The sequence below is a fragment of the Osmerus eperlanus genome, chromosome 19 (genome assembly GCF_963692335.1).
Source record: "Osmerus eperlanus chromosome 19, fOsmEpe2.1, whole genome shotgun sequence".
In the NCBI taxonomy this organism is placed as follows: Eukaryota; Metazoa; Chordata; class Actinopteri; order Osmeriformes; family Osmeridae; genus Osmerus; species Osmerus eperlanus.
The window spans coordinates 5,153,539-5,166,091 of NC_085036.1; the positions used below are offsets into that span (position 1 = coordinate 5,153,539).

General features: G+C 44.0%; 2 protein-coding genes across 2 annotated transcripts; both read right to left on the bottom strand.

Annotated features, from left to right (window-relative positions):
- Window positions 1-71: 71 nt before the first annotated feature.
- Window positions 72-4,249, bottom strand: riox2 (ribosomal oxygenase 2). Its single transcript, XM_062485077.1, has 11 exons — window positions 4,175-4,249; window positions 4,101-4,128; window positions 3,363-3,792; window positions 2,945-3,064; window positions 2,563-2,691; window positions 2,107-2,210; window positions 1,776-1,878; window positions 888-1,056; window positions 706-794; window positions 498-623; window positions 72-304 (listed from the first exon to the last, which is right to left on the bottom strand). Exons 3-11 carry the CDS (start codon window positions 3,783-3,785, stop codon window positions 146-148), a joined length of 1,422 nt encoding a protein of 473 aa, XP_062341061.1. The 5' UTR covers window positions 3,786-3,792; window positions 4,101-4,128; window positions 4,175-4,249; the 3' UTR covers window positions 72-145.
- A 227-nt stretch (window positions 4,250-4,476) lies between these two features.
- Window positions 4,477-9,268, bottom strand: tiprl (TIP41, TOR signaling pathway regulator-like (S. cerevisiae)). The gene is made up of 8 exons (XM_062485103.1): window positions 9,114-9,268; window positions 8,500-8,639; window positions 8,185-8,364; window positions 7,964-8,063; window positions 6,006-6,137; window positions 5,588-5,683; window positions 5,412-5,474; window positions 4,477-5,291 (listed from the first exon to the last, which is right to left on the bottom strand). Exons 2-8 carry the CDS (start codon window positions 8,622-8,624, stop codon window positions 5,160-5,162), a joined length of 828 nt encoding a protein of 275 aa, XP_062341087.1. The 5' UTR covers window positions 8,625-8,639; window positions 9,114-9,268; the 3' UTR covers window positions 4,477-5,159.
- Window positions 9,269-12,553: the final 3,285 nt, after the last annotated feature.

Consider the following 12,553-nt stretch of genomic DNA (forward strand, 5'->3'; position numbering starts at 1 on the left):
AGATATACACTATTCATGCACATGCATGATAACATCCCCTCTATGATACCAAAATTCTATAAAACAGGATATTAAGTATGCCGTTATTTATTCATAGATGTCATTGTTTAATTGAGACAACTGCCGGGTTTGCTTAGTCGGCCGGTCAGCACACAACCAGCAAGCTTTCTGTCCAGAGGGCCAGGGCCAGGTTAACCTTGTCTCCATCTGAGGGCAGCTCCAGCTGGGCCACTGGGATGCATTCTGCCCCCTGCAGCTGACTGAGAGCCTGGAGGTGGGTAAGAGGGAAGCGCAGGCCCCGGGGCTGAGGAAAGAGAGAGGGAGAAATAAAACATACACAAACAGCACAGTGTGCTACTAAAAACATCACCGTTCAGAAGATAAACATTCCACTTCATACTATTACTTTGGGATATAACCAATTGAAGCCATGTTCCATATTCAGGTCAGAGCCCAGAGTCTTGGGTGAAGGCATGCTTGTGAGGGTGACATCTTACCTGAGAGTCTAACACTTCATCCTCCTCATCGTCATCCTCGTCACCACCACTCCCTCCCATCATGTGTGTCTCCCTGTTGTTTCTCAGAGAGTGTAACACAAATACCACCAACTCTGTGGCCTCATCCTGCACACACACACAGTAGGAAGTGATCACGTTTTTGCGAACTTTATGAAAATCACCCCAAGAAGACTGAAGCGTCACTCACTGTTCTATCCTGACTGGCTTCGAATGTCACCAGAATGTGGTCCTTGAACCTCAGGCACACAGTATCTTCCAGCGCAGGCATCTTTCCAGCTGTGAAATGACACAATCACACAGAGCAAGAAGCTTATCAAAATGGTGGGCAATCTAAAACGAACATACTTGTGCACGTGCGCACACACACACCTGGTGAGAGGTCTCCCTGCTGCAGTGTGTAAGGGGGAAGTCTGCTGGTGACAAAGTCTCTTTTCATCTCAGTGGAGCGCAGCTCCTGTTTGTCCTGCTCTATCTCATCTGCCAGGCCTCTCAGGAAGGTGGCCAAGCGCCCGCTCGTGTCTGAAGCCCCACTGGCTCCCTGCGAACCAGAGTGCCAGAGAGACAGACACGCAAGGAAAACACAGAGAAACACACACACACAGTCACTCACAGTCGAAGTGTAACGACTGTGTTCGTCAACGCTTGACAGTAAGTCAATTTCCTAGAATGGATCCGTCCAACATGCTTTCAGAGATAAGCATGTTTACAAGCTTATGCTGTCTGGACCTGTTACAGTGTTCTCTCTGCACTGTGATTCGCTAGACAGAGTGTAATCTGTGTCACTAGATGTGACAGCGCAAAACTGCAGAAGAAAGTTGACTTGGATTTGCAAGAAAATTCTGACAGAAGTTTTGGTATTTGAGCTGTGGTGAAACTGCAACCTTTAGAACTATAAGTCAAGTGGACAGTTGGCAAACAGAATTGTAATACAGTTATAACAGTCAACATGCCTTAAGAAGTACTAAGTGATAATTTTTTACTTTACATTTAGTCATTTAGCAGACGCTCTTATCCAGAGCGACTTACAGTAAGTACAGGGACATTCCCCCGAGGCAAGTAGGGTGAAGTGCCTTGCCCAAGGACACAATGTAATTTTGCACGGCCGGGAATCGAACCAGCGACCTTCTGATTACTAGCCTGATTCTCTAACCGCTCAGCCACCTGACTCCCCGAATTTTTCGGGGAGTCATGAGTATGAGTTCAAGAATAGAAGCCAAGTCTACGCTATCCCTGCCGCTGTGGAGTATACTGGCTCACCAGTAACAGTCTGCGGGACATGCCCTCTCGCAGGCTCACATCTCTCTTCATGGAGTCAAACAGGAAGCTGGGAAACACATCCAGCAGGAAGTCTCCCCATGACCTGGGGGAGGATATGAGATCTTAGGTCAAAAACAGGGGCTGATTTTGATGGATGGCAAGGTGTCATTTCAGAGCATTACAGAGGCATACAAATGAAACATGTCAACTTTATTGTTTCTCCCTGACTTGAGATTTGACAAGACTGTGCTGTGGGATAACTGGAGAGGGGCACATCCAGGGGAGGCTGGGAGGAGTTCAGCTTTTAGCAGCAGCAGCTGGCCTTACGTACGAGTTCTGATAGGTGCTGAGGGTTAGATGGGTGGAATGTTCCACTCCAACGGGGGTGTCAGCCTGATGAATGGTTCCTCTGGGGAAGTACAGAAGATCACCAGCCTGTATACAGAAAGACCAAACCATCTGTTCCATGTTGCCTGCATGACGGTTCGTCCCAGTCATATTATGGACGGACCTGTAGGTCAACATGACTTTCACGTCTTGCACATGGCTTGTATTTCATTCAAAGCAATCAAAACATGCAGGGTATAAACAAGACTGAATTTGCAATAGCTGCAACAACATATGCGCATGCCATTTTTATGAACAAACCACCCAACAGACAGACAAAGTGAACTATTGAGATGCTAGCTGCTCCTAAAAACTATTGAGAACACAAACTTCCCTGTTAATATTAAAGTCAGTCAGCGAGCGACCTGGGTTCCACCTGTACCTCAGGGTTTTGCAGTACCTTGAGGATGATGTCGTGGGTGGGCATGCCGATGCGATCCTCTGGCTCCAGGCTATACTCTCTCGCCAGGGGCACAGTGGGACTGTAGAGCCGCCAGTGCTTCTCCCCCTCCAGCTGCAGGATGAACACCTTAAGGGGAAAAAACGTTTGTCATTAGCAGGTAAAGAATAGACATATGCACGACTGAAAAAAAATCCCAAGACTGGTGTCCTTAAACATCTGAAACCAGTGTGTTAAACAGTACTTTGGCCCAGTCTCAGTGAATTCTGTATGTATATGTGCGATTAAGATTAAATAACATTTGGTCAGTGTAGTGTTGAATCTCTTCAATTTGAATTGAATTGTTGCTGGTTGTTATTTAATCAGTGGAATGTTGTTGTACCTCAACATCGTCGTAGTGGGGAGGTAGTCCCTGGGACTCCTGGGGGGTGATGTAAACGTTGGAGCCCACCAGAGCACCAAAGAAACACTCCAGCTTCTCCTGAATGTGCCATAGTTCATCCTGAACACAGACACCACCACTTGAAGACTTCAGAACACACACTTCAGAACTTTCTACTCTCGGCATGCCGGTGTGTGCAACATTTGTACTTTATTGCCTCCAAGTGGTTTGCTGAGACCCTTACACCCACACATTTGACTTGAGTGTCACAGGCATGAATGACTAACTGGCTAATGCAATAAGACACCAAACTATTTATAGATTAGCTCTGTGTTGAGAAAGAAAATAACTACAGATAGGCTAACACCACAGTTTTTAGAACTTGCTTCTTCCTCATATTCAAAATCCATCACCTTACTTTGAACCTTTGTGGCTGGTGGAACTGGATGGTTGCTCTCTTCTGGTCGAAATCCTTCCTCAGCTGACTGTAGTTGACACGACCTGTCTTGTTCAGCACTTTTTTCTGTCCCTGGACACAACGACAAACGTTTAGGTCCCGGGCATACTCCAGCCCCAGGGAAGAAAGCTCCTTCAGGTCTGAGAGCTGGAACAGAGACTGGTTGTAGGACGCCAGGGCTGGGTCAGCTCTCTGCAAATGGAGAGGCTTCTTCTCCCAGTAATCCCGAAAGAACTCATCCTGACTCAGAGGTGAGATCAAGCTCTGGAACAGACTGGACGGGGTGTCAAAGCGCAGGGGGGACGATACACCGTTGGAGACAGTCTTTCTCTGTTTGCTGGGGACGTCCTTGATGGAGGCTGCTCGTCTCCCTTTCTTTGGCATTTTCAGGCTGAGAAAGGAGAAGTGATCCAGCTACTTCGGTTGTCTTTGCATTCAGAATTAAAGTGTAGACCGATAAATTAACGGTTATTTGGTAGCATAACAATTAGACAGCCCATGTTTAGACTATAACACTGTTTACTATAATATGGTAGAGGAACCAAGATACAACGTGTTGTTACAGCCGGGGTACTGTATAATATGTTAGCTACAAGCTACCAGTGAGTAGAAGCTAAATTCCCTTTTTACCAAGCTAACTTGTTCGTCAATGTATCATTATCATTTACATTCTCTAAATAAAGTACTAAGAAAATTTACCTTCTCAGTTCCAGTGTATGAACCACACCTGTTTAAGCCTGTTTAAGGATATATTAGACATTCTCTGACCACACGTCAAGAACGGCAACATGTGAGACTTGTGTCCCACAACGTAACATGTCCGACAAGAAACAACTCATTTAATTCACACTCCGTGGATCACTAAACAATATAATTATACAATGAACATATTCAGCTCCAAAGACGGATTATACACTTTGTGATGCAAATACTGTATGTGATTGAGTTATTTGTTCATATTTTATAATTATATATATGTTTGTATAATGTGCCAAATTATCCCCCGAGATCTCCCTGGCTTTAGCAAATAAAAACATGAGAAAACCTCTCAGGCTACAGTACGTTAGAACAAATATTAAAGTTTACATTTTTTATTAGATGACATATGACTGACATACAGTACAACAAGCAGAGAATATAGACGATTCTATCACAAAAGCATAATAAACAGTTTGGTAGGCCGCAAGTGAGATGTTATTTTAATGTTAGATGTGAAGTACACAAGCCTCTACTTCAGTAAGCGGAAACAAATTCTGAAAGATTAAATCAATAGAAAAGGTATCTTTATTTACAAATGGTCTCTTTTTATCTTTGCCATTTTGTTTACGAGTGGAATGGCAATCCACCTGTTACATTTCTATAATATCCTTGATTGCTGTGTGTTGCCCATCCTTCAAATTCAAGACTACGCAATCAAACAAAAGACTAATATGGAGTTCAAATATAAAAGCCTATTTCAGTCTATCCCACTGCCCCAACAAAACATCTAAATACAAGAAATGGTGAACGTCCCTCTGAATCAGAAGTCTTGACAATGGTAAAATAAAGCTACGTGAATTAAGTTCTGTGTGGAAGGGGGAGGATTCTGTGTTTCAGTTGACTCACAAAACAAATACACAATGTCTTTTAGTAGGGTGGGGGGTGAATTCTGCCTTGTTCCACAGACCTTCGGCTCAAGTTGAGACAGGAGGGTGTGAGTTTGTGTGTGTTGGTTTGCAAGTGTGTGACGATTCCATCCTCAAGCCGTTCTGCACGTGTTCATGGGGTCTCCTCTGTAACTTCTGGCTGGGCATCCGTCACTGGGAGCTCAAGCTTCTCACACTCAGTCAGTTTGACGGATAAGTGCTGGGAGATCTCATTAGGGTCTGTGTACAGCATGGCAGGCACGTTCTGAACAGAGAGAACAGTCTGTCAGGACAGTGATGCTTTATGGTGGAATTATCTGTGTCCTGTGACTGCCATCTAAACTGGTCTGTACTTCTGAAGAGGGGGGGAGGGGGGGAATCGTACCTGTAATTCAGAAATCTTGCTCTCACGGGTACTAAACTCTCTCAGCATGTAATTCTGTCCCGCCTGTTGAGAAATGCATCAGTGTGATCAAGGATTTCTCCATGTCAATACAAATCCTGACTTTCTCGCCACTTGACGTAACTTGCGGATATCCAATGGCTACTTTAGTTACGTGCCTCATGATAAAGCCGTGTGTCATTTATCCTGATGAGTACTCCATCCACTCGCAAAAAGAACCGCAGCAGCAGGAAGAAACTGGTGGGCATTACTCTCTGCATCACACACATGAAACATGAACAACAAGTCATTCTTCACCCACACTAATGACAGCCCCTAAACAATGTTGTTTCTTGAAAGGAAATCACTTTGCAAATGTGGCCTCTCCCACCTTTCTACACATAAAAAAATTAAATTATAATAATTTGTTGGTGGCATCTAAGTGAATACACAAAACACTACGCAGCTAAATTATCTTTTCAGAATTTCGCATGGATTGACATGGCCATTGTTATTGCTACCTGGCACAGGCACGATTTTGGTTGCATGTGTTAGCCTAAAGAGTCAGTTCCTCCATTAGGGATATTTTGAACTCACTATTTTGACACTGATCATGGACACGCCGTGGTCATGGAGCTCATCTTCAAACAGCAGCACATCGTCAAAGAACATGATCTGCTCTCTGGCCTTGAGCTTCTCCATGTCGATGCGCTCGGATGTTTCAGTCACCTTGCAAATGAACAGCAGACTTACTCAGATACTGACGCAAAATATGTGAACTTCGGCAGTGCAGAATAGTTTCGAAAAAACACAAAATACTTCTTTAATGACCAAGGTGTTTACTTTGTGACATGCCTTGTAAGTGGTACAGGGGCCCGTTCTCCGTACGTCGCTTATTACATCCGAGATCAAATGACACATCCAAGATGACATCATCTTGCTTATCATGATCTGGCTAATTCAGTTCTTCGAACACACTTGTTGTTTATGATTAGTATAGCTGGATTGAGTTATACGTTGGTCTAAAAGGGGGTATGTATCGATAGTAGAAACCTTAATCAGCAACGCTGCTCACATAAGTCTATGGCTGCTCACCATGGCCAAAAAGAGCGCCACGTTTTTTCCGCAACAGAGCCAACAGAGCAACAGCTTGCTCGAAGGTTACTCCGAATTTGAAGATTTAATCAGAATGCCAGGGAACACCTCAGTCTGCAAATTCAAGAAAGAGGGCTGGCAAAAAGTAGCAGACCAAATTAAATGTATAGTAGTGACCACGTTAGATGTTTTATCGCTTATTACAGTAAGCTAGGCCTATGTTTTTTTATTTTAATACTTTGTTTATCATCTTTAATGTCATAATGTGATTGCAACAAATTTATGATGTAAATGACACCCTCACAAAAAAAACGATAGGCTATATCTCTCAAAAAGTATAGTCTATTAGCATATCGCGCTGTGCTTGGATCTATCTATCACGCAATGAGCAATTAATTCGGTTTCATGTTAAATTCTGCTAATTATTCTTACACCTTCCGCAACAGATTGTTGTCGTAAAAACGGACAAGACATGTCTGTGACAGACTTCCTGTATCACCTCTGCTTAGTCGCAATCAAATCTTGTTTACATAAAATAAACCTGCTCCCGAGCAGGTTTAAGCTAAAGGACTTGTTGTTTTGACAGCAAGTCCAGAATGAGCTTCGAAGAACCGAACAATCCAAGATAATGACAAATCGTCAACAATCAAATCTAGCTAACTGAGTTAGCGACGTACGGAGAACGGGCCCCTGCTCTCTAATAATGAGAGGAATCTGTGTGTGTGTGTGTGTACGTACAAATTAGAATGGGTTTAATTTCCCACGATCACAGAAAGAACCGGGAACTCTGCAAAGTTCATATTTTGCAGGAGTCCTTTTTATTATCCAACGGAGTGCAGTAGCCTACTGCGATTGAACAACTAGTACATAGTGTCCATGATCAAATTGGTGGCGCACACACACAGATTCCTGGAATTATAAATAGGGCACAGTGCCTGCGATAATGTTGGTGACACACACATATTTCTGGAACTATAGATAGATGCAGTGCCCATGATGCAGCTGGTGATGACAGTTATTCCCAGTGGTTATGATCTGTCATCTCCAAAGTATTTGTTCAACCTCCACATCTATTCTAGTCAAATTGCCAATGCTGTGGTAGCCAACTTTTATGCAAATGATTATGTAGCCTTCATTTGTCTGATGGTTCCTACATTGTAAATAACTTAGATGTTTGTGGTGGTAAGACAATTTAACAGAGAACCAATAAAGTTGGTCAACGTAACATAAGCAATTTATAACGTAAGAAACAGCAGAGAAATTAAGGCTACATAATCATTTGTATGTAGCTATCTATAATTCCAGGAATCTTTGTGTGTGGCATCAATTTTATCACGGGCACTATGCACTATCTATAGTTCAAGGAATCTGTATGTGTATTTCACTGACATCTTATTCACCAACTGCATCACGGGCACTGTGCACTAGTTTATTATAACTGGAGGATTTCACGATCTTACCCTAATCTGCAAGTCATCCCCTATAAAGGTGCCTCTGTAGTCTGTGGTGTATGTCCAGTCATAACGCTTTACTACTTCTTTAGAGTGTTCTGAATCAGCTCTGCAAATACAAGGACAAAAACCTTTACAAAGTATCATCCATCACAACCACAACATCTCAACCAAAAATCTCTAAACTTTTAACAACGATTGCAAATCTACCATTCAAGCTGCATAGCCACCTGCTCTCTTGCCATTCCTGTGCACATGCCACCTTTACAGAGTCCTGCATGTTGTTGACTCTCTTCAGGGCGTCGACGGCGTTGAACTCGATCCCATAGCCGTCTGTGTGCTGAATGCGAAGGACGTTGTCCCCAAACAGCATCTCAGGGAGCGAGGGCATGCTCATCTCTTCAGCTAACCTGGGACGAAACGGACCGGACTGAGTTGTTAATAACCTTAATAAAAACCAAGTATGACCATAATACCCTTGCAGTTACAAGGTAGTCTCTGTGCCCAGAACTCAACTTGTTCAGTTACAATGGGGATAAACGTACCGCTCAATGTCTTTGGACTTCATAATATGAGTTTTTGCCGCCGTCACCTTCCATGGTCCAAAAGTGAAGTCCTGTTTACTGCTCTTAAATCCATGGGACACCATGGCTGACAGATTGGCCAACATCAACAGGCAATTTACCTATAAATGTCAAGAGGCATAATTAGCACCAGGTATGTCATCTAGATTGCTAACTTCAGTCTACTTTAGAGAGTGGTCGCCACAGTGGATAACCATACTCTGTTTATGATTAGTCGCACGCTGCTAGAAGGCAAAGCGCTACCTAGCCCTGTCCTCCTGTTTCGGATGCAATTCAACACCAAGCCTAATACGTCTAGCCTCAGATGGGAATTTAGGGTTGGGGATGGGGTAGCAAATCATCGTTGCATGCTCTGCCACGGATTCACCTAACGTTGCTAGCTGGCTAGCCATCTGCTACATTTTGACTGGCTTTATAGCTAGAGCTAACTAGGCTAGTCTGATGCCCCCGCTCATTGGATAATAAATAATCTGGTAGACAAGTCAGCAAATTATTGATAAGTAGCTAACCAATGTGCTAGTAACACATTAGAAAAAAATATAATTGTGCTATTGACCAAAAACAAAATCCCTTACGTATCAATGTTTTGATAATCAACTTGCGTCCAACGTCCATGTACTTTGAGAGTCTTACAACTGCGTCCGGTGTAGATAACGTTGGTTCTAACTTTGGTTCCGCCTAAGTCTAATTGATGAAACGGTGATTTGCATTTTTGGTATGTTGTTATCTATGGTTGTCACAAAAAAACTGCTGATCCGCTGATCTGCTTCTCTGACACGGACTTACCAAGGACAAAAGTAATTATTATATTCTCATTATCCAACCGAAAAGGATTATCTTTATCTGTAACATCTCTTGTGGCTCATTAATAAACCTCTTAGAGTCGAGCGTTTCATGGACACCATTCCTCTCTGGACAGTGCTGGTGTCAAGGCTTGTAGTGTAGGCTATAGTAAGTATGGAGAAACTGATGATGGTCTGCTAATGTAGAGCACACAGGAGGAGGTAGTAGCGCAGAGAAGGCACACTGTGGTCAGACTCCTGGGGCGTAGAAGTAGGTAGGAGGATTCTGTCTACGAAATAAAGAACATGCCAATGATTTTACATATCCTGTTAGAAATGTAGACCATATGCTTTGTTTCTAACTGGGTATTCTATTGTTAAGCTAATGTGCAGTGTTGTGCTGTAGTACTTCTTTTGTGCAGACCTCAAAGTGAAAGACCAATGGTAAATTTATATCGTACAAATACGTGTACTCATTAAGATAATGCCCATCACTGGCAGAAACACACCACAGCCGACCACTATCAAAACCCAGATAAAAGGAAAATCTGTATGTTCTGCATCAATTTATTCTAAGTATTAATATTCTGTGTGTACTAAGAACATCAAAATCCAACTAAAATTGTGAGTGATATGCTGGTTAAGAGCAGACTGGCTGACCCAGAAGGAGTAAAGGTCATGCTGTTTTGGAGGAATTAAACCAAGATTACCAAAATGTTGGGTATTTTAGGAACTCAACTAGACATTTATTGGACAGTACAATAAACTAGTACACTTTCTGACTGTGCTGTCGTTCTATGAGTTCAGCTGCCATCAAATATGAGGAGATCCCTGCTGAGGTCCCCTTCATGACCAAGACAGTTCACATGCAAGACACCATCGTTGAGGCTAGGCATACAGCTGCAACTCACTGTGACTTCCTTGAGTGGTGGAAATGGGATAGTATTGGTGTAGCCTGCGAGCCAAAATGTGGTGGATGTCGTTGTGGGAACTGCCAGCCTGGAGGAAAGGAGATGACCTTAGCAGAGGAAAGGGAATTTGAAATAATAAAAGATGGCCTGACGTACATCATGGAGGATGAACACAGCAAGTATCTACACTGGGATGCGAGTTATCCTTGGATAATGGATCCTGCTTGTCTTCCCAACAACCGGAGTGGAGGGGAGTTTTTGAGGAGGCCATTAAAGGAATGGCCAATAAAGTCAGCTGAGGAAGTGGTAACTGACGCCAGGGACAGCATCAGTAAGAGGAAGGCCTTTTCGGCAGTAATGACAAGAGGTCAAGTGAAGAGATGCCGAGGGGTCACCACCCAGGAACACACCAAAGCTGAATACTCGGAAGCTGATTCAGAAATGAGACAGGGTGAAGTTGCGCTGGGAGTAGCACTTTCCAGCTCAGCCGTCAAAAATCTTTTGGAGGTGAAGAGATTTAGCTGCTTGTCCAGCCTGGTGAATGTTGTTGCTTGGGTAAGACAGGCTGCTGATAGCTGGCTAGGCCTTAAAGACCAGACCGGAAAGAAATCAAAGTGGGAGGCATCGCCCTCGAAAGAAGAATCTAAAACTCTTGTGCTCAATGTTGAAGACTGTGAGTATGCCTTCAGAACTCTCTGCTTGGCAGCTCAAGAACGCACAACATTTCCTGACACTACCCTCAACCGGTTAGTAGTGGTTAGGCACAAAGATGGACTCCTCCTCTGCGGCGGCAGAATTCAGATCTTCAGAGAAGACAAATCTTTAGTGCCTATTCTCCTTCAAGATGCGTGGATTTCTACATTGCTCGCACAAGACACCCACAATGTTAGTCATGAGGGTATAGCAGGAACACTGTTGAGGATGAGAAGAAAAGCCTGGGTGGTTAAGGGAAGAACGATTGTCAAAAAAGTAGTGGACAATTGCGTAATCTGAAAGCAAAATGATGTCAACAAATAATGAGCGACCTACCCCCTGAGCGAACCGCGCCAGCAGCTCCATTTCAGTTCACTGCCGTGGACCTATTTGGGCCATATGAAGTGAAAGATGAGGTGAAGAACAGAGTGAGGCTGAAGGTGTGGGGTGTCGTGTTCAGTTGCATGGCATCCAGAGTAAGCAGAAGGATTTCTGCTTACTTATCAACGATTTAGATCACTGAGGGGACACCCCAGCAAAGTATGGTCTGACCCAGGCACCAACTTTGTTGGGGCCAAACTTGCCTTTGAAGACCTTTATCGGTTCCTGGATAATCTGGAAAGGTCAGGAGTGGAGGAAAAGGTGGCCAAGAATGGCACAAAATGGTCTTGGAAGATCCATCCTGCCGACTCACCTCATAGAAATGGAGCAGCTGAAGCGGCAGTGCGGACTGTAAAGAGAGCCCTCCAGAACGTAGGTGGTAATGGAGTCTTCACATGGGGAGAATTCCAGACCTTTGTGTATATGGCGGCCAATCTGGCCAATGAGAGGCCTGTAGATGCGAGAGCACAAAGTCAAGAGTATTGCGTGTAGTATATCACTCCAAACTCTCTCCTGCTGGGGCGGGCGAGTTTAAGAGGAGACCCAGGAGATTTCCAGTTTGAGGGTTACCCCTACAAAAAGCTGAGAGTGATCCAGTTGGGGGTGAATAAGTTCTGGAAGAAGTGGTGTCAATTAGCAGGCCCGAATCTCTTTGTAAGGAGCAAGTGGCACACGAGGGAGAAGAAAGTTGCAGAAGGAGACGTTGTTTGGCTTGCAGATCAGAACGCCTTAAGAGGTCAGTTCAAATTCGGCAGGGTGATCAGTGCGTTTCCTGACGAGAAAGGAGTCGTAAGAGACGTCAAAGTCAGAACGTTTCCCAGTTATCCAGTCAAGAAGCCATCCCGTGAAGAACATGGTGGGAGAACCTCAGCGGTGAGGAAGCTTTCCAACAAGATCCCTGCTACAATCCTACACAGAGACGTCAGGCGTCTTGTTGTGTTGATTCCAGTGGAGGAGCAATGAAGAGAAGATCGGCACGCTCCAGAGAAGAGTGACGTGACCTCCTTAGGTTCTGGCACCAGGAGCTCAAGTGGGAGGTGTGCTGTCAGATCGTAACTGGAAAGGGACTTTTGTTTGAGGAAATTACAACTTTTATTCTGAAACAGGAAGTGGTCCTCATGCCAGGAAATAGGAAGTGCAGAGTCACTTAAGCACATGTAGTGTGTGTGAGTGTTGGTAAAGCACATGGTGACTGCTAATGGATGGTGAATTGGGGATTTAGCTTGCTGGGCATTTCCAGGGATGCTA